The sequence below is a fragment of the Theobroma cacao genome, chromosome 6 (genome assembly GCF_053813885.1).
Source record: "Theobroma cacao isolate CCN51 chromosome 6, ASM5381388v1, whole genome shotgun sequence".
NCBI classification, from domain to species: Eukaryota; Viridiplantae; Streptophyta; class Magnoliopsida; order Malvales; family Malvaceae; genus Theobroma; species Theobroma cacao.
In genome coordinates, this window is record NC_142644.1 from 28902447 (window position 1) to 28923067 (window position 20621).

A 20621-nucleotide genomic window follows, 5' to 3' on the forward strand; every position below is an offset into this window, starting at 1 on the left:
GAAAGTTGAACAGATCCCATTATAGTAGCAGTTCAACTAGAAGCAAAAGGGTTGGCGATTACTGGCCCCTCCTTGAAAAAGCTACAAATAGAAATACCCTTTTAAAAGGCTGAACAACAGCCAACTACTGCTCCCAGCACTTAAAGCCATTAGGATCTAATTTTTACAGGCAATTCATGTCTGGACAGGATCATCAGCGTAGTGGAAACAATAGGCAGAGAGTGGCTGTTGACTGCATCCAATCTTCAGTCTTTGATTTCAATAAGAGGGCACAGGATAGTTGAAATTCTGATGAAGTTCTTTTAAAAATGGAAGGAGAAAATGGTATCAGAATCACACAATGGAAATTTGAATCCCCATATTCACATTACCACAAAAAATGTATCTCTCCATTCATGAGAGTCAAAACAGAGGATAAATGAAAAGGAAAAACAAAAATAACATATAGAAAGAATCACCATTTCTGCCCCAAAACCAAGCCGTGCTATGATTTCTGTTCTCACGCAAGGCCACTTCATATACAACGAGCTAGAAACAAAACCATCGTATATAAATACATAATTTTCAACACCTAAATAGAAGAAAATAGGATGTGCTCACTTATAGCTGATGAGTTATCGGCAACACAATTTTTTTTGAAAATCAAAGGGACACTCTTAACTATATCTTTGCCTTGCTACCAAGTCACTGTCTCTTCTTTTTTATTGTTTACTTCTTCAGCTTTTGAGCTTTCTCGACGTGTGGTGGGTTTCTCAGCACCAGGGTAAGACAACCTCCTAGGTTTCAAGGCTCCCTTCCCATTGGGGAAAGAAGGGGGTTTAACTGAAGCTGATGCTTTTGGTTTTGGCGAATTTGAGTTTTTACCAGCCTTGCTTTTGCTTATCTGTGTATTCTGTACTTTCTTAGGGGTAATGGACTGAATGGAGAGGCGGCTTTCCCATGGGCGAACAGCAATCCAGCGTTCCACCCAGCTCCAACCCCAATTAGCTTTGGCAAGCTCATAATTACCAAGCCCATTATTTTTAGAGTTGGGGGCCCTCCACTGCAAATCACATATTACATGGTGATTGCTTATATAACTTTCACCAAAATAACAAAAATTATAGCTTCTGAGAATGGCATACCTGATGGGAAAAGGCATATGCCATAGTTCGCTCCCGCTTAACAGCTGCTTCTTCTCTCTGATGTATTTTTGTGAGAATTGTCTCCATTGTTTCAGGGCCACCAGACCATTCCACCTGTAATCCATTAAACTACTATTAAGAGCAAGAGAGAGAGAGAGAGAGAGCTGAATAGTAGATTAAGAGGAAGTAAAAAACCAAAGATATCTGGGGGCTTTAAAAAGGAAGTAGGAGCACCTGGGATTATTTGATTTGACAAATCAAGCCAAAATTTTAGACACTTTGTCAATGAATAAAACATCAAACATCTTAAACTATAAGTTGCTAATGACACTACAGATCAGTAGGAGCTATTCTAAGACAAGTCTAGAAGGATCAAGAGGTCTTTGGGCCAGACTGAGCCTTCATCCAAGAATTCCACAAGCAGCTTACAGAAACAGAACATAAAAGAATCCAGACATCACCTTGTATTACGAACTCTAAGGTCATGTTTGGTTGGGGGAATGGCTTAGCCATTCCCCCTTTATTTCTTACAAAATTTTTTCCTCTTGTTTGGTTTGCTCTTGAGGAAGGAATAGCCATTTCAAAAGAAATGATTTTTCTTTAAAATTGGGTAAAAGCTTGGAATAGCTAATACCACTTTCCCCCATGGTATTAGCTATTCCACACCTATGAGAATAAAATTTAAATATTTTGAATTAAAAAATCTTCATTTATTTTTAAAAATTACAAATTTAAATTTATAAAATTAATATTTTAAATTAAAATTAAAAAATATTAATATTTTCATATTTTTAAATTATAAATAAAAATTAATATTTTAAAATATTAATTTTTAAATTATTAAGTGAAATTTAAATTAAAAAATGAAAAATGCAAATAGAGAAAAATAAATCTTATTATAATAAAAAAGTTAAGTTATTAATTATATATTATAAAATATTTTGAATTTAAAAATTAATTAAAAGTATTAATATTTTAATCATAATAATATTTAAATTATAAATTAAATTACCAATTATTAACATTTTCAATCAATTATAAATTATTAATATTTAAAAAATAAAATAAAAACAAATAATCATAATAACATTTAAATTATAAATAAAATAGTAGTATTTTATAATATTAATAATTAAATTATAAATAAAATATTAATACTTAAATAATCAACTATTAATATTTTAAAAAATAGAAATTATTAATATTTAAAAGATAAAATTAAATAAAAATAAATAATCATAATAAAATTTAAATTATAAATAAAATATTTATATTTAAAAAATTAATCATTCCTTTATAAATAAAATATTAATATTTAAATGATATATTATTAATATTATAAATAAAATATAAATTATTAATATTTAAAAAATAAAATAAAATAAAAAAATAATCATAATAACATTTAATATTAATGATTAAAGTATAAATAAAATATGAATATTTAAACTATCAATTTTAATATTTTAAATAAATTATACATTATTAATGTTTAAAAATAAGATAATTTAAAAATAAATAATCATAATAACATTTAAATTATAAATAAAATATTAATATTTTATAATATTAATGATTAGATTATAAATAAAATATTAATATTTAAAAAATAAAATAAAATAAAATAATCATATATATAATAAAGGGTATTTTTATCTTTTTATTTTTATTTCTTTCTTATTCCAAAGTTATTTTTATCAACCAAACACTGCAATAAATCATAATAATTATTCCTGCTCTATTCCATTCGTCATACCAAACTATGTAATACCTATTCTATTTTATTCCCACGTAATAGTTATTCTATTCCATTTCTACCTATTCCGCGAACCAAACGTGCTATAAAGGACTGCTCATACCATTTTGACTCAGCAGCATCGATGAGTTTGCAATATATATGAATTGCAGTCTCTATACTATGAGTTACTTTTAAAGCAAAATTAATATCAGGAAAGCTAATTAAAGACAAAATGGCCCCAAATGTGAACACGGAGCACAAGAATATGATGCAAAATAATAATAATAATAACAATAATAAGCAACAACTGAATAGGATTCCAAAAAATAGATTACTTGATCACTGCAGTCAGGATTCTAGGCCATCATAGTTCAAACCTCAATAGTCGTCTTCTGATCTATAAATACGGTGCTTAGTTGTGATTTAGTATAAGAAATTATAACAAGAGATTCATTCAGAAAATGGACACGTAACTTGGGCTGAACAGAAACTACCATACATGATTTGCTAGAATATGCATGCTAGATAACCATTCCTACCGATATCCAGACATCAAGCCTTCTCCCACTCAAATCCTGGCAAGCTCTTAAATTATACTGATGATTAAATGTAAACATGATCCCATGCAAAATAAGGTGATGCTAATTGTCCATGGTAGTAAGACAGTTAAAATTGCAATCATAGATGAATTCGCATGTTTAAGATGAATAGCCTTAACAAAGCATGCTGTCAAGATCTTAGTCCATGCAGGTTCTCATGAGCCAGGGCTGTTGATCTAACCTCTAGGTCATGTAGTTTTGCCTCAAGCTTCAGCTGATTTGCTATTTTCTTCTGTCTAAGATGCCCTACTGTTACCATACAGAGTCGACGAGCTCTTATCTGAGCCTGTATGTTGCTCCATGAATGAAGATAATTTAATGTTGTTGTAGCTTGCTTTTCTATGGAATAAGTTTGGGTTTTAGCCTGTAATCTTACTGTACCTTTCAATCGACGTAAACTCTTCCTAGCCTGAATTATGAGAAAAGAAATTGTTAAATCATTCTACCAAAACTATGGTGAACATATATATAATAAATATAAGATACCTGCAAGTGGATTAAAAATGGAAAGAGGGGAAACAAAGCCACACTTTGAGTATCAACATATAACAGAATTCAGAAGCAGGGGAGACACTTAGAAACATGATCATGACATCAATTAATTATCAAATAGCAGGTGCCTCTGTTAGAAAGATTTGCACAAATGCACTTAAATGATTGCCATTGGTTCTTTTTGGAAAGACTAAGGAAGGTCACTTCACCAGTCATTCCAACTTGGTGATTCAATTAGCTGCAAGGGATGCAATAACACGTAGAATCCAGTTAAACATGCTGGAGCTACAGCATTGAAATTCTAGAATGTTCTTTCACCAAAAGTAAATAAGGAAAATCAGGTTGAATCTGACAACAAGACTTTATGGGGAAACGAAAACAGGAAGCAAGAAGATTCTTGTTGGCATGATGCTAAGACCAAATACCTCCATAGTGTGCAAACCATCTTTTGTCAGGTTCATGAACTCTAGTATGATGATAAACGAGGTCAAACATGCATTTTTAATAGTATAATATGATCATCTACAGAGGAATGCCAACTACCCACACTCATAAACAAAACATTGACAATAATTGCACCTAAAGGACAGGAATTCTTTTCAGCAAAACCTTACATATCCAAGACACACCAACTTGCTATTATCTAACAATGATAGGGAACAATTACAACCGGAAGAGTTTGTTGATTGCTCGGAGAGGAACGTCGGTGAGGCACAACCGCCAATGCAAGAAAAGGGATACATGCATACAGATGGGCAGGTATGCTACGTATTATGATGTTAATTTATAGAACTTGCAAATCAACATACCCTATAGGCCCGGAACGCAGTTTGAATCCGAATTGCTGCTAAATCCTCAATTGGCATGCCAAGAGTGTTGGCATTTCCACTAGTAAAACTTGTTTTAGTGGATGACTTTCGCTGGTGTTTCTTCCATTTGAAGCCATTGGATTTTGTAGAAGCTGAAGATCCCTGCGCCAAACAGATGAGACCAATACAAGGTCAAGGTTACCTCTAATAGATCAAATGAATGATAAAGTGCTTGCCACTTTTTCCTATATAGCAAATGGTATTAGGCGGTAAAGTGACACTTATGGCTGAATATGAGCTTGGTGTTCATAAGAGATAAAAGTAATTAAAAGCTTCAAAAATATCTTTCCAATGGTAAGTAAGTTTAAACTTCCAAAAGGTTTGTATGAAGGATAACATTAACCCAAAAGATTCAAATTGCAAATTAATTATTTGAGAAGCAAACTCAGATTCATTTATAAACGGAAAACAGAGAGAGTCTTATGATTGTTAAGTAAAACCTTTTAGAAGCTGGTATACCTTCACTTGCTTTGGGCTGTCATTTTTCACTTTCTTTATTATTGTCTTCAACAAATTTCCAGAACCCATTGCTGATGGTAAGTATCTGTATCGAACTTAGCATCAACCTAACGGTATTTTCCAATGCAAATGAAATCAGAAACGACAGCAGACAGAAATTGGAACACAAATAATTCAGTTTAGTAGAAGAACATGCCATAACGTTTTAAAGTTCAGATTTTCTATGCTATGAACATGATTTGATTTGAAAGTTGAAACATTTATTAACGGAAAGTAACTAACAGTGCCTAAACTCAATCACCAAGCTTTTCACCAAATGGACAATTAGGCAACTATCAAAGTCAACCCACCTATCCACTAACAGAAACAAGACAGTATTGTGAGAAGTTGATAAATTCAACAGCAACAACATACACCCCATAGTATCATCAACCAAAGATTTGATTTTTAGAAGAAAAATTAGTTTCTAACTTTGACTCCATGCAAATTCACTTACTAACACCAATGACATCCAGAACCCAGATCCTAGCCATCCCCTCCTGACCATGGGTATCCCCAAAATGACATTTTATTGTCCCTTATGAAAGCAAGCAAAACCAGAAACAATGAGAAAGCAAACCGAAGGTATGGGTTACATATGACATACCAACAACGCTGTCCCAAAAAAGGAGATACCTTTGGAGGAAGGGGGGCACTGAAAGCAAAGATTTTGGGATGGCAAAAAAAGGGAAAGATGGTGACAACAACAGTACGAGTTGCAGTAAAGAAGAAGGAAAGCCTGAAAATCAAAGCAAAGAATAATAAAAGGGTGGGTGTGGACTGTGGATTGCCATGGCCCATTACCAGCTTCACATCTCTCTTTCTTTATTTATATGTCTTCTGTTTATTTTTTGTTTTGGTCTCCCAAAGAATAAAAAGCTGGTCTAACAGAAAAGAAAAAGGGCAATCATGGTATTAAAAATATAGTTTTGATATCTCTCTCATCAATCAAGGGCCTCAACAACTGATCTGAAGAGCTGGGGGACTTTGTCTTAGTGGGTGTTGGTTGGTTTTGATTTTTTAGTTAGACTTTTTTTTTGCTTTTTTGAAGAAAATTCAACACAGGGAAGATGGGCTAACAACGAAGACAGGACAACAAACAATGACATGCTTTTGATGGCGATGGGCTGCCTATCTACGATTCATTAATTCCTCCCACACTTTATTTCTGCAGATTTATTTGTATGGTTCATTATTTTGGAAAGTGAATTTTAGAATTGTCTGGTGGAATCAAGTGGTTATTATTCAACTGTTTTGGGTTGGAAGATTGGAGCAAAATGGATGTTTTTCCGTGTGATTGTTGTTTCGGTCTTGGGTACTGATGGCGGGTTGGGTAGTTTACTCACAGCTGGATCATTTGTGGAATCTTGACCGTTTGTTTCTTGGGATTATGATCAGATTTTGAACCGGTAAACGTGGTTTAAATATCGTCAATGGGATTATGATCAGATTTTTAATCCTTGATGGGAATATAAAACAATAATTAAATGGTCCCGGCGAGGCTCGAACTCGCGACCTTCGGCTCATAAGACCAACGCTCTAACCAACTGAGCTACGGGACCCCTTTATTTTTAAAAATAGACTTATATCACTATAAATAAAAATACTTAAATTCGATTTTGGCAAAATTTGTTAGATTGGGTTTTGTTATTTTTGTCAAATTTAGTTTTCTTCCTCGAAATTACTGCAAAAGATAAGAATTAAAAGGTTGTTAATTAACCTTGTATGATAAGGTTAACAAATTAAAAGATATAACAGTCCAATATATAGAATGTATGTTGCATCAAAACATGTATCGAAATTAAAACTAAAAACAGAGCAAAGTCATTGGGGGAGAAAGGAAATTTGTAGCTCAAATTAGACATTGACCATGGAAAGTAATGGTCACCCTTTTGAGTTAATTGTCTAATATTTTAGTCAGCATATGGAAAGCAATGTCAACATGTCGTTCGTAACACGTTACGTAAAACATGCGGCGTTACCCTTCGGTTGAAGATTTTGCACCAAATCCTTGGAAAATTTTGATGCATGCGGTAGACTTTCGAACCTGATTTCTACTTATCATACACCATTCGTTGGGCTTTCTTTATTCATCCGCTAACGCACTAATAAGCTGCTATCAGAATTAAATTGGACAAGTAATTAAGGAACACGAATTGGTAAACAATGTTAGGAGTACTTTTAAAGTCAAACTCATGACAGGAAAACGAAGGCTAGCTAGCTTTTAAAGTACCTGCTCTCCTAAAAAGTTTATTATTATAAACCCCACGAGCAAACTTTTCTCACATTTCACATTAGCAATGCAAAAAATAGAGGAAGGTTCTTTTTTTCAGAGTAAAATAAGAGATATATATTGAGTTAAACACCGCACCCTCCATTGCCCTCCATTGCAGAGAAAGCCACACTATGGGTCGGGAAGACGATGACGAGGGTAGAAAATTTGCTGTCAGCCGCAAGATCATGCTCGCTGCAATCGCCTCTTTACTTGGAGTTGTCATGCTCATAATCTTGCTCCATATATATGCAAGGTATCTTTTGAGACGCCAAGAAAGGAGACGCCGTGCAGCCCTTATTTATTCCCAGAGAACTCAAGTTACACCGATTGATGAAATTAGTGCTAACAACGAGCCACCCAAGTCATCAGGGCTCGACCCTTTGGTCATAGCCTCGTTGCCGACGTTCACTTACAAGCTAACAGCCAGTAGCCAGATCGATGATCATGATGAGCCCACAGAGTGCTCGGTTTGCTTGGGAACCATCACGGACGAGTCGACAGTCAGGCTTTTACCAAATTGTAAGCACATGTTTCATGTGGAGTGTATAGATACGTGGCTTGGCTCACACACAACTTGCCCCATATGTCGCACCGTGGCTGAGCCAACGGTCCAGCCGGAGGACATGGAGTCGGGCACCAGGGTGCAACCCACGGCACCCCCTGTAGAGGAAAACGCGTTCCATGGTGCGGCCCAAGTGGAAAAGGAAGGTGAACCATCATCGTCATCATCATCAGGGTCACGATTTGGTTCCTTTAGAAGGATGCTTGGTAGGGATCGATCGTCAAGTAGGATTACTCATAGTTGTGGAGATGAAGTTGGCACTCAAGATTTAGAGAGGCAATGATCGGAAAAATCATTTTATAATTTTTCTTGAAAATATTGTCTGTGTTTTTTTTTGGTATTTAACTATTAATTCTATATTTAACTATGTAATTTGCACTCATCATCAGTATTTTGAGGGATTAATTTTGTTATTTAGTACTTTTTTATATTAGATTTTAGAATTACGTCGTGTGCAAAGAGTGTATGCAGCAATAAGGTATGAAAAATCTAGGCGTTAGTTTTGTAAATATTTTTTGTGAATCCAATGCAATAATAATAATAATACTTTTTTTGTATAGTTGAATTATGTCAAAATTACGTCATAATTTTTACAAAATTGAGTTTGTGATATTAAAATTCTCGTAAAATATATATATATATATATATTTAAAATGCTACGGCAGTGGTATAATATTTTTGTTTGAACCACCTGCTCATTCTTAACAATATTATATAAGAAACGAAGTAATTTATTTAGCTTGATTAATTCCAAGACAAAAAGATTTATCTTGATAATTAATTGGTGCATGCATCGACAAATTAAGGCTGCGAATCTTAAAATATGATGGACACTTTAATTTGTGCTGAATGTGGACAAGGGGTTTATACTTTAATTGTTTCTTTTTCTTTTGATTTTATTTGTATACACACGCACTACACGTTTTAATGGTTCATGTTCTTATATATGGACCGACAAAGTCAATAATTCAACAACCAATTTTTAATCTAATAATAATAATAAATTACTATATCTTTGACAGAGAAATTCAAAGCTAATGCTATTTTTTTTTCTTTGACAAAGTCATGTTCTAACCGAATTTCAATATGTTATAGTCAAAATAATCCAAATTTCAATAAAATTTGCTTTGTCTATAATTATTATCCTAAACACCGTTCATTAAATTTTTAAAATTCTCAAATAAGGTTAAAGGATTATCATATATTCTATTAGGATATATTTTTAAAAAAATAAATTAATTAATATAATAAATAAAAAGATAAGTGATAATATTTTAATTCTGCATGGGGGGTTTTTATTAATAGTCATTTTATTTATTTATTTTTTATGCAAATAAAATAAAAGGGAAAAAATGGTTAAACTAATAGGAGACCTAGTAACACCTATTCTGTTAATTAATAAAGAACAAAGATTGAATTTATTATGCGGAGGATGTTAAATAAATACACAATCTAAGTAAGACATCATCAAAGTGAGTAATCAATGAATTGGCATATTAATTCCCTTCACTATGGATACGAGAGTTTCATGCCTTTAAATGTTTTTACAGTAAGGCTCTCTAATAATATTAATAAACCAGTGTATAAGGATCTATATATGATTTATCTTTTGATTAATGGAAATTAGAGAATTCCACTTCAATGTAATTTGTGGAAAGCTCCGCTCTCAACACAAAGAAGCCCATCATGTATACTGCCCACGTTTAAGCCAGTAGTATAGTCAAAATGGCACCCCATCACCATTTGTATCTCTCAAAATATACCGCCTGCAGCCTAGTGTCCAAGCTGACATCAAGCGTTGAGCGGGCCGGTGACCAACTTATATCAATTTCCTGCACTTAATTTTACCAGGACCTTTTTGCATGATTAAACATGTCTTATTAGCAGCTCGGATAGGCCAAGTGAAATCTTGATCATGCAAGTGCCAAATGAGATAAGCTCCATGCACAAAAATTCACACTAGGCCAAGCTAGATTACTTTCCTTATACCACCAAGGAGGCCATTGCTAGACCACAAAATACTAGTTCGAAGAGTCATTGGAAATTTGGAATCAAGTATGCAGCTGATGATCATCAAATAAACTATATCTTATCATAAGGAGGAATAACTTTGAACAAAACCCATGTTCATTGGCAATGGCATTGAAAAATAGACTTAGAAGATAATTATTTGGGTGAGAGATGAGTGAATGGATCAAATTATTGAATAGACTAAAGGATTATATATAGGGTAAAAAATTCAAAGATAGTGTGATATAAAAAAGAACTACAAGTGGGGTTTACTCATCAAAATCCTTAAGTACGGTAGTCCTTGAGGGTGAGAATGAAAGGGATGGGATTTGGCAACACATTTGGGGCTCTAACACCACATAGAGCGGAAGCATTTGCTTGGAAGTTAATGGGTAAGGTAGTTATCGAGAGTGAACTAGCCGAATAAGGTGTAGTAAGTGAAAAATTGTTGATGCAAATGAGGTTTATATGAAATTCAAAGAGAATTAGTAAAATTGACTTCAAAGCATGCCTTTGATGACATTATCTTTAGAACTTATTTTGCCCCCACTTCTTAGTTTGCAAAAGAGGAAATATTCGACTAGTTTTATGAATACAATGAAACCAACATCTAACTTCATCTTGCACTTACAAGAATAAACCGTTGAAGATACTTGAAGATTACAAAGTTGTTTAACCTTAGAATCTATGTTCTACAAAATTGTATACTTATAATCCATTAAATTATAAAGAAATTGGATACTTTTTGGTAAACGGTGGGAACTCAAATTTATGCCTGTTTCTGAATTTTCATTCAGTTCATAGCACTTTGTTTGCTCTTATCTTGTTAATTTGTATTGTTCTGTTAAAATGATTGCCAACAAGTCATAGATTTGTAAATGTCTTTTCTTTAAGGACATAACCTTTTTATTAAGGTAGCTCTATTTCTTAAACACACATTTGCATGTTATAAGAAATAAACTTTGGCTAAAAATATTGTTCTTATAATTAGCTTATAAAAAGACAACTATTAATACCATAAGATATAATTTTTAAATAACAATATGAAAAGATAATTTTTTATATCATAACTTTTGAATAGTGGTGTTTTTAAATTGTCTCACAACTTTTGGATTCAAAGGTGTTTTTCCAAATATCACTTTATCAAAAGACATAACCTTTCATACAAAAAATCACATACAATCCAATAATCTTATTATGTGACATAACTTTTCAATTAATATGTCTTTTCAATAGTTACAATTTTTTATATGAAGAGACGTAACTTTTCATATGAAGAGACGTAACTTTTCATTTTGTTACCAAATTTGTTTGCTATGCAAGCTTGACTAGGAAAAAGTCGCGCATTTATTCTTCACGTGCTATGAATCTTGGCGGATTTGGAACTTGTGGTGTCAAGAATGGAGCATCTCGTCGGTTGGTCACAATGAGCTCGAGACTTTTTTATTATCTTAGAATGCCATGTAATTACAAAACGGAGCTAAACGGGTTCGGAGAATGGCTTTCTTTGCCATTATCTGGTCACTTTGGTTATTCCGCAACGACATGGTGTTCTAAGGTAAAAATTGGGATGTATAGCAAGTGTTTAAGCTGGTAAAGTTGAGAGCGAGTAGCAAGATGGGCAAAAGTAAAATGGTCGGAATTGATATGTTGGTATCGAAAATGATTAAAGTTACACGACCTAATTTTACGTGAGAACCTCCTCTAATAGATTCTGTGAAAGTCAATGTGGATGGTGCTGCACCTAGTGAAACAGGCAAAGCAAACATTGGAGGATTGCTAAGAGATGTTGATGGTAGAATTAAAGCTTTGTTTTACAAGTCAATTGGAATTTATGATTCAAATTTAGTTGAAATTCTAACTATTAGAAAAACATTTTTTATTTTTGCAGCCTCATAGTGGAATCAGTCTTTCAATCTTCGCAAATTATTGATTGTAAGTGACTCTACAAATGCAGTGTTATGGACTAATATCCATAATAAAGCTCTTTGTAGATTGAGGAAATGACTACTACACTTAGAGTGTCTTAAAGCACAGATGGTGAACCGGAAGGTCACACATATTTTCAGAAAAGCCAATATGGATGTTAATCAATTGGCAAAAGTAGAGGTAAATGGAGACTTGAATTTATTGCAAATTTTTAATTTAAGTGTGGTTATTGCAAAAGTTGAGTAATTTGGTGAAATTTGATATTTGGCCTATGGAACTTGATATCCCTAAGTTTTGTTCTTTAGCTTTTTTGAGTTACTTGTTTTTTGTATTTTCAATAAGCCAAGTTATGACCTTTGAGCTAGTCTCTATTTAATTAATAAAAGTTCAATACTTTTCAAAAAAAGCCATGTTCGTTATCTTTTTTGGCATTTTTTTTAAACTGCTTTCCACAACCAAATGCAAATCTTTAGTATAAATCCCTTGATATGAATTTTTAATATCAATTAATAGCACATCTGATTGCAATTACTTTTCTTTTAGTAAAAAAAAAAAACTTAGAAAAAGAATGCTTAAATCTCTATGAATCAATTTGAGTTTTGATTGAATTGGTAAATTTAAATGTTTTCAACTAGTTATAGCTAGTTGTCATACACTCATTTTCTAGGATGTGATGATTTTGACCCTTCTTTTAGCTTCAAAATTAACCATGCAAAGAAATTTGGTGATGGAGGCATCAATATGCGTCGCTTCAGACTGAATCAATTAGTCCCATTTAAAATAAAGAATACTCGTAAATGGAACTTATATTTAGTTAATCCCAAAACCTTACAACTATGCCTTGTCTGCACCTCACACATTCAATTAAAAGACCTTCATGATGGTGTGAAGATCCTCTTCATAATGACATAAGATAATGCTCTCATAACCCATGTGACCAACACTTTTGTTACTTGCCAAAATTTTCAAACCTGCCCCTATTATTGCACATTTAAATTTAATGAGAAAAAACAAGTAAAGGGACAAAAAAGATTTTAGGCAAACATACTAAATTTACATTGATTTCCCATAGAAAGATTTTGCTTTTAAAAGGCAGTGAAGTTTGAATCTAGTTGTCACATCTTTTTCTTCCCTCACTCTTTATTTGCTCACATTAATTAATTAATTAGGTTTTGTTTTTTTAACATCTAGATGCTTGTTCATTAAGTTTTCCAGCCTGGAAATTTCTTGCCCTCTTTCATTTATTACCACAATTTACCCATATCTTTCCCATGATTAGTGAGGCTAGCTTTCCTTAATTCGTTGTTTGTATGGTGGTTATTCTTCATGGTAGGTGACGTAAATCTTATAGTATACTAGTATAGTCAGTAACATATTTTTGCTCTATTTACAAATATAGTTATCCAATTAATTTGTCACGATTGAGAAACCGAATGTAGAGAAATAAGGTAAAGTGTATGAATTATTTCGAGTGCTATATGAAACCCAAAATCCCTGTTTTTCTCTTTACAGACTTGGTCGATGGCTGAAACAGTATGGGAACTTTCCATGCAGGCAAACATACCGTGCACTTGGAAGTAAAGGCTTAGTTTCCAGGTTTCAAACACCTGGCAAAAAAGTGGGGTCTACCTCCGTAACCAAAAGTAGTGAATGTCTTATTTGTCAGTGGGGCCCATAACAAACTCCTTAAATTCCATGCATATGTGTTACTCTAGTTGGCATTTAAAGACTCCCAACAACTGCCTATAGAAATGGCAAAGATTTTCAGGGATTTTGAGACACCTATGGACTTCATGAACAATAAGACGAGCAGCAAGTCTTTTGGACAGTTTCATGTTTCAGACTGACAAAGGGAAAGAAAAGTTCTTTTAAATTGAGGGGAATTGATTTCGATGATTGCTAGGTTTAATTTTATTTTAGTTATTTATTTTCTTTCTCGATCGGACAAACAAATCATTTTTCTCAGAAAATCTCGGAAACTTCTTATCTTTCTCCTTTGACATTGTTTTCCTTTTTCTTCTCTTTGTAAGATCATATTAGCTGCTAAAACATGGGCGGACTTTCCTTAATGCTACTTCTTCATTACGCATAGGTAGCCGCTTTCAACTCTCCACATCCTTTGAGATTTCATTTCCTTACATGCCCGGTTTTATTGAATGATTTTTGTTTCTTCTTTTAGATATGTGATCTTGAAAATGGGATTTTCTGCTATTTTCATTTGCTTCGTATTTGTTATTTAAGTGTTTAGATTTATGGCCTTTTAATGCATTAGACACAGGGGAATCAAACGAGAACGATGTGCAGCAACAGCGTTGGTGGTCGTGCGGTTGCCAGTGCCAGTGGCGTGGGTGATCGTCATGATTTCGCAAGTTCTAGTATAAGGAAGGCGAAGAAACAAAGGATCCCCAAAAGAGGGCCTGGAGTGGCAGAACTAGAAAAGATATTGCGAGAACAAGAGCAGAAAGATGGTGCAGGACAGATAATTGGAGGGATCTCTTCATCCTTACTCCCATCACTTCCCAATACTTATCCTCCTCCTCATTCTTCTTTTGTATCTTCCTCAAATCCTTTACCGAGAAACGTTACTTTTCTTCCTGATCATAATCATCTCGGCAACGCTCCTGGTACTCCATCTCTTCCTCCAGTGGCTGCCCTGTCTGGTAACATTAATGGTAACGGCTATGATAATCTTGAGGGTAGTTTACAGATAGGAGGTGGAAGTGTGGGTGGTAATGGTCGTAGTAAAGGAGTCTATATTGGCGGATCAGGTGTATATCTGCCCGAACAAACCTTATTGCCAATAACGTGGGGCTCCACTGAGACAAGGAAAGGCGAGGAAGCTCCTAAAATGGATGCTGATTTTTCATTTCCTATACTTGTTTCAAAGGGATCTGATCGTCACAATCCCCCTCGCATGTTGCAAAAGACCCATAGCCCTTGCCATCCTTCAATGGTAAAAACAAAGTTTCGAATGTCTCTTTTCTTTTTATATTTAATTTGTGATCATTTCTAGTACTCTTTTTGAAGATTGGCCTACATGCATGCAAACAGGTGAATTTTTTTCCGCGGTCAGCAGCATCGTCTCCATCAACCCCACCATCATCATCTGCAGGGGTGTATCATCATGTAGAGCCCCCTTCAAACCAAAAATCTTGTCTCAACTACACATGTATATTGCCAGAGGAAGACAAGGCATGTGCAAATTTACCGTTTATTTTTATTTATGTTTGTCTTAACATATGATTCTCCATAATTTCCTTGATTTTTTCAATGAATCAGAAAATCTGCTACAGGTTTTTTTGTCCTTTTCTTTTTCTGTTAAATACATGTAACTCACGTTTTTTGTGCTGTTTTCTTCACCCATTTCTATGTGGATTCTGTTCTTTTTGCATCTCTTTAAGGAGGCATTACAAATGTAAGAAAAGATAATAATTAAACTAATTACATTTCACATGCTAAATATATTATCATTTGTTCTCAAGAAAAGTAATAGTCTAATACTATTAGACACAGTTGAAACTAGAACTTAGTCGAGTGTAACTGCACGGGAATTCGATTCTTTTCCTGAAACTCTATATAGAGGCTTCGATCTGATGATTTATTTTGTTGATTGAGAAGGTAGAGCAGCTGCGAGTATGGAGTCCTTCCTAATCTCAAATTTACTTATTTGTAATTATCAGGTGATTGGCGTCAAGCGGCCAAGGCCTAATTTCCCTGTCGACAAGTGGCTGCCAGCTCCTCCTTCGTTGCCCTATCAACTTCCCCATTCCCACCCTCACATTCCCAGGCTTGGTCCTTCAATGTCTTCGTCTAATAACCATGGTGTGTTCAATCTTGAAACAGCATCCAGGTTAGCCACTTGGCCTGAATTTTTAATCCATACATATTAAGTAATTTTGGCTTTTATATTTATTCTTTTTTGGACTTTTGCACCCTTTATCAGAGACCCAATGCCAACTAGCCCTTTGGAGCTGGAAAAAGTGAAAAGCTGTGTTAATGATCAAGGGAACCCTTCTGGCAATGGCAGTGCCCCGATCACATTGGGCTCTCCAACAACTCCTTTGCCATCAACTCAGAAATGTTGTCAACCAGACTTCTCCAAATTCAAACAATACCCTTTCCAAGTAAAGATGTTTAAACTTTAAAAGGCATCTGTTTTCCTTTGATTTCTTTTCTTGGCTACGTTTCTGGCCCTAGTTGAAAAAGTGTGTTCTGCTTGCATGGTTTTCGTTGTGGTTTACTTTTTATTTGTCTTTTTCTCTTTCAGGACAGGAAGGAAAGCTCTGATGTGTTATTCCAAAGGTCATCAGGATCAGAGGGATCGGTTCACAAGAGGAGATTCTTTACCTTCTTATTACAACCAGAAGAGCAAAGGGATGCAGCCGAAGCCACACCTAGTTTCCAAAATGAGAAATGTGAAAAAACAGGAGATCTCATTGATCTTACCTTAAAGCTCTAAATTGGTGCATGTTGTGCCTCTTTAATTAAGGAATGTAGTCCCCCAAAAAATCTTGATTAAGGGGCATATCCTATCTGCTAGAACTTCTTGTTTTATGGATATTAATCTTTTAGAATAGATATGGCTTTTAATGATTGAAAGATCCTTGTGTGGTGGAGCATATTTCTTCTGATTATATTTTTTTTCTACTAAATTCATTCAGTCTTTTATTTTTAAAATCAAAATTAAAAGTTAATAATAAATGTAGCAATCAAGTGAAAGTTAATTAAAGCGAAACATTGACATAGATTTACTATAGATTCATAATAGATTGACGATAAATTTATAATAAAATTACACATACATTTACAATGTTTTTCATTCTTGAATAGAAAGAATAAAAAGGAAACTAAACAATATAAATTTAATTTTGTCTATGCCGTAGAAAACATAATTTATGAGTTTAAACTATTCATGTCCCAATTGATCACAGATAGAAGCCATGTTATGACTTGGAGATTATAGTGGATAAGTTCTCCCCCTGACGATCAATACTACGAAGAGCCCCGGCTCTGTCTATTCAGTTCCTTGACCAATCTTTGCTGGATTAAGACCATCCCAAAACATTGGTGAGAACATAAATTAGCAGCAGGGAGATGGGGTACAGAAGATATACTAGGATACATGTCCAAAGCTCGATTTTGGTGCTGAAAGTGGCAAAGAGTCCCATCGCTGTGCAAATAAGTAGAACAACCAGAACTTCCGCTGACACACCCCATGGAATGTTCCGTATGTATACAAGAGACAGGAAGATGACCAAACCCATCACATTGTTCATGAACACTGCACCATAAAGCTGCAGAAGAATCCCTTTAAATTATTAGTTACCAATGCCAAACTGGAAGTGGATCGACCAATTTCAAAATTCATTCAAATTACACAAGGCATATTAGATAAGTTTGGGAGAGAAATGAACCTCTGAAAATGTTAGAGAGGCAGCATTTTCTGTTTTCTGTCTGGCTGAACTAATGGCCCTGAATGCTAGTCGGAAGCTCAAAGCCCAGGGTATGACCACATATGAGACCAAGAATGAGGGAATGTTTGCAGAAGTAGAGAATTCTTGGAGTGTTATCATAAGGGGATTTGCAAGCAAAACCGTAATAGCAGTCCCCAGCGTGATCAGGAAAAAGGCCTTGGTGTAATTCCACCATGGGTTATCAGTACCCTTTCTAGCTTTGCTCCGTTTCTTTGCAGGTAACAAACTTCGCTTCTCTTCATCGTTTTTCTGCATTTGCAATCAAATGTTCATAAGAGCATGAATTTTGTACCATTTAAGCAAAATCCCACCCCATGGATTGATTTATGTATATACCTTTGCATTAACGTGAAAAAGTCTCCTCTCTCCTTGGGCTTGATCATTTACCTTGTTAAGCCAATTTGAGACTCCTCTAACGAATTCTGTTTCGTTTATATCAGAATCACCAGAGAAATCAAACTCTTCCATGACCTTTGTCTCAAAATCTTCTTCATCCAAGCCAACCTCTTCTATTTGTATTCCAAGTATAAAAGCTCTCAGTTCAGCTGGTGATATACGGGAATTGTTATTCTTGTCAATCTTGAGAAACAGCCTGCAGACATTTTTGAGTAAATCCTATTTACTCTGTCACCAAATTCAGCATTAAATCTAGGAGCTGGAAATGTCAAAATTGAAAAAGACTTACTTTTTTATTTCGAATTCATTCGCCCTTCCATTACCTGAAACAAGTCTATGTAACAAGTTCTTCTGTATATATCTACGCATCAAATACTCAAGTCTCCTGTCCTGAATCCATGGCTCAAATACCTGTAACCATCCCTTTCACTTTTAATCATTTTGGATGCCAGAAAACTGAGTCAACTCTGATTTGGAATTGCAAATTATTGCATTTCTTTATCCCATATGCCTTATGTTACCTGATAGGTGCAGTAACCGCCTAGCAAAGCAAGCGTGACGATGAGAGAAATGAGGACAACTACTCGTACCGCGGTAGCTGAACTTAGAATTTTCGCAAGCTGAAGAATGAGAAATGGAACCATAGACAGGATCATAATTATTGCACTGTACCTAGTTTCAATATCAGTTCTTACACCATACCCTGCTCAGAAATGAAAAACACAACCCATCAATTGTTGTTGAGTTGGAGATGTTCTTCTGTGCTAGTGGAAAATGTACTCACAAAAAAAAAAAGTGACAAACCGGTTAAACTAAAGGGTTTCTTGTTCTTGGAATTGGATGAAATTGAAGTATCTGCATTGTCAGGATTTGATGAATTTGGTGAAGAAGTGTCTGAAAGATCATAGCTGCCAAATGCGATGACAGAACCCCAAACTAGTGTAAGCATCAGGACTGCTGATCCTGCAAGTAAGCCCATCCCTATTGTTGCCCTTGCTTCGATGGTTTCTCCACTTGCTGAGGCTCCACTAACTGAGAAATCCAAATTGCATCACATTTTTCAGGATCCATTTTTCACATTATTGGTTATTTGTTTGATGAATTCTTTTGTTAAACAAGAAAACAAAATTTATGCATCAAAAAGTATATCAGACCAAAATTAAAAATTATCTGTAATGAAATAAAGATAATATTTGGGCTGTACAATTTTGAAATCTTCAAAGGGAAAAAGAGTTCTAGTAGGTGATGATCTAGTATTTTAATAGCTCACATTTGCTTTTAAATATTTAGAGATCATGCTAGACAAGGACAAAGAAAATTATATAAGTAAACTTAGATTAATTGGATTATAAACATAAATATTGATTGCTTATCAGATTCGTCTTCTTCTCTTTTCTTTTTTTAATCTATATATAGTAATGATCGTGCCTCGAGAGTCTGTCAATTGTAGCCTAGTCTTTGGATTGCAAGAGGAGAGAATACTTTATACTACTAATCTTGTCAGCTCCTAGACATGCCATTTTCCAAGTACTTTGTCATGTTGCTTTTGCTATAAGGCTAGTCAAATGGTTGAAAGTAAAACGATGCACCTCCATTAATGTGTATCATGATATTACTAACAAAAGAGGCACCGTTTATAGAGGTTGACTTTTATGCTAAAATGCTAGCCAGGTTAAATGGTAAGTATATGATTAAACAAAACTTTCGAGATTAATCAAACTACCCAGTTAACTTGGCATCAGAAGCTGGACTAAAAAGCTATGAACAGCGCAGTTAGATGCAAATTCACAAGGAAAAAATAGTATGCACCCATGGAAAACAGAATATTTTGTTTGAAATGTGAGAAAGCTTACCTAGAACCAACATAACTTGTGGGATTATGCCAAGAATGTGGAACAAACTGGCACCAAAAATACCAGTTCCAAACATTTGAAAGAAAAGATTGGAGCCGCTCGAAATGAACTCCTCTGAGAGGGATAGCAAATACTCGTAAACCACCAACAGGAACAGCTGCCCCCACAGCGTTGTTGTGCAAGGTAGGAAGCCATAGATAGGCTCGCAGGTCACTGTCGTCGTTATCGGAAGATCAAGTTCAAGAACAGAAGATTTGCTTGTTTGATCCATCCCATCTGATACAGGACTGGATTTCTCTTTGATGGAACGACTACCACTTCCATAATTGATGGTTAAGATCAGTACAAGAATGGCAACTGTGAATCTTAGCATTGTCATGAAGAAGCAGCCTCTGGGAAAGAAAACGAAATTTCCTCCCCTGGTTTTTGAAAATCAGGTGAAATCAAGGCGATGGGTGGTTTCCTTATCAGGAGCTCTCCTCCCCTGGTTCTTGAAAATCAAGTCAAATTAAGGTTGTGGGTGGCTGGCTGGCTTATCACAAGAGCTTGCCTTGACTCTAAACGTACAGCAATTTAAACGTGCCACCAATTCCTTGTTATATATACAAAATGTACCGTATGATAGACGGAAAATGAACGATTAAATCACCCGGTGAAAAAGACGACAACGAACAATGTGATCATCTGCAACTTGACAGATAATTATGTCATGATTTACATTATATTATTTGAAGCTACCTCTGCTTTGAATCGATTCAAATAACGATATATATATATATATATATATATATATATAGATTGA

General features: G+C 34.5%; 4 protein-coding genes and 1 non-coding gene across 13 annotated transcripts; 2 read left to right on the forward strand and 3 right to left on the reverse strand.

Moving 5' to 3' along the window:
• Window positions 1-327: 327 nt before the first annotated feature.
• On the reverse strand, window positions 328-6338 carry IQD9 (IQ-domain 9). Of its 9 annotated transcripts, none has more exons than XM_088807566.1 (6): window positions 6125-6338; window positions 5282-5388; window positions 4763-4924; window positions 3643-3870; window positions 1125-1238; window positions 328-1042 (listed from the first exon to the last, which is right to left on the reverse strand). In XM_088807566.1, exons 2-6 carry the CDS (start codon window positions 5348-5350, stop codon window positions 677-679), a joined length of 939 nt encoding a protein of 312 aa, XP_088663692.1. In that variant the 5' UTR covers window positions 5351-5388; window positions 6125-6338; the 3' UTR covers window positions 328-676. The 9 variants fall into 9 exon arrangements, with proteins under 9 accessions (XP_088663692.1, XP_007025462.3, XP_007025461.3 ...); XM_007025400.3 differs by having other exon boundaries at window positions 5282-5366; window positions 5957-6338; XM_007025399.3 differs by having other exon boundaries at window positions 5957-6338.
• Window positions 6339-6808: 470 nt separating this feature from the next.
• On the reverse strand, window positions 6809-6882 carry TRNAI-UAU (transfer RNA isoleucine (anticodon UAU)). Its single transcript has one exon. It is a non-coding gene; the product is annotated as a tRNA-Ile (tRNA).
• A 703-nt stretch (window positions 6883-7585) lies between these two features.
• Window positions 7586-8716, forward strand: LOC18596743 (E3 ubiquitin-protein ligase ATL41). Its single transcript, XM_007025401.3, has one exon. It carries the CDS (start codon window positions 7727-7729, stop codon window positions 8438-8440), a length of 714 nt encoding a protein of 237 aa, XP_007025463.3. The 5' UTR covers window positions 7586-7726; the 3' UTR covers window positions 8441-8716.
• A 6913-nt stretch (window positions 8717-15629) lies between these two features.
• LOC18596744 (verprolin) lies at window positions 15630-16707 on the forward strand. Its single transcript, XM_018122720.2, has 3 exons — window positions 15630-15946; window positions 16040-16220; window positions 16364-16707. The coding sequence occupies exons 1-3, from the start codon at window positions 15732-15734 to the stop codon at window positions 16553-16555; spliced, it is 588 nt and encodes a 195-aa protein (XP_017978209.2). The 5' UTR covers window positions 15630-15731; the 3' UTR covers window positions 16556-16707.
• Window positions 16708-16843: 136 nt separating this feature from the next.
• On the reverse strand, window positions 16844-20395 carry LOC18596745 (sodium/calcium exchanger NCL1-like). The gene is made up of 7 exons (XM_007025403.3): window positions 19820-20395; window positions 18771-18998; window positions 18488-18669; window positions 18256-18377; window positions 17907-18162; window positions 17511-17819; window positions 16844-17390 (listed from the first exon to the last, which is right to left on the reverse strand). The coding sequence occupies exons 1-7, from the start codon at window positions 20196-20198 to the stop codon at window positions 17142-17144; spliced, it is 1725 nt and encodes a 574-aa protein (XP_007025465.3). The 5' UTR covers window positions 20199-20395; the 3' UTR covers window positions 16844-17141.
• Window positions 20396-20621: the final 226 nt, after the last annotated feature.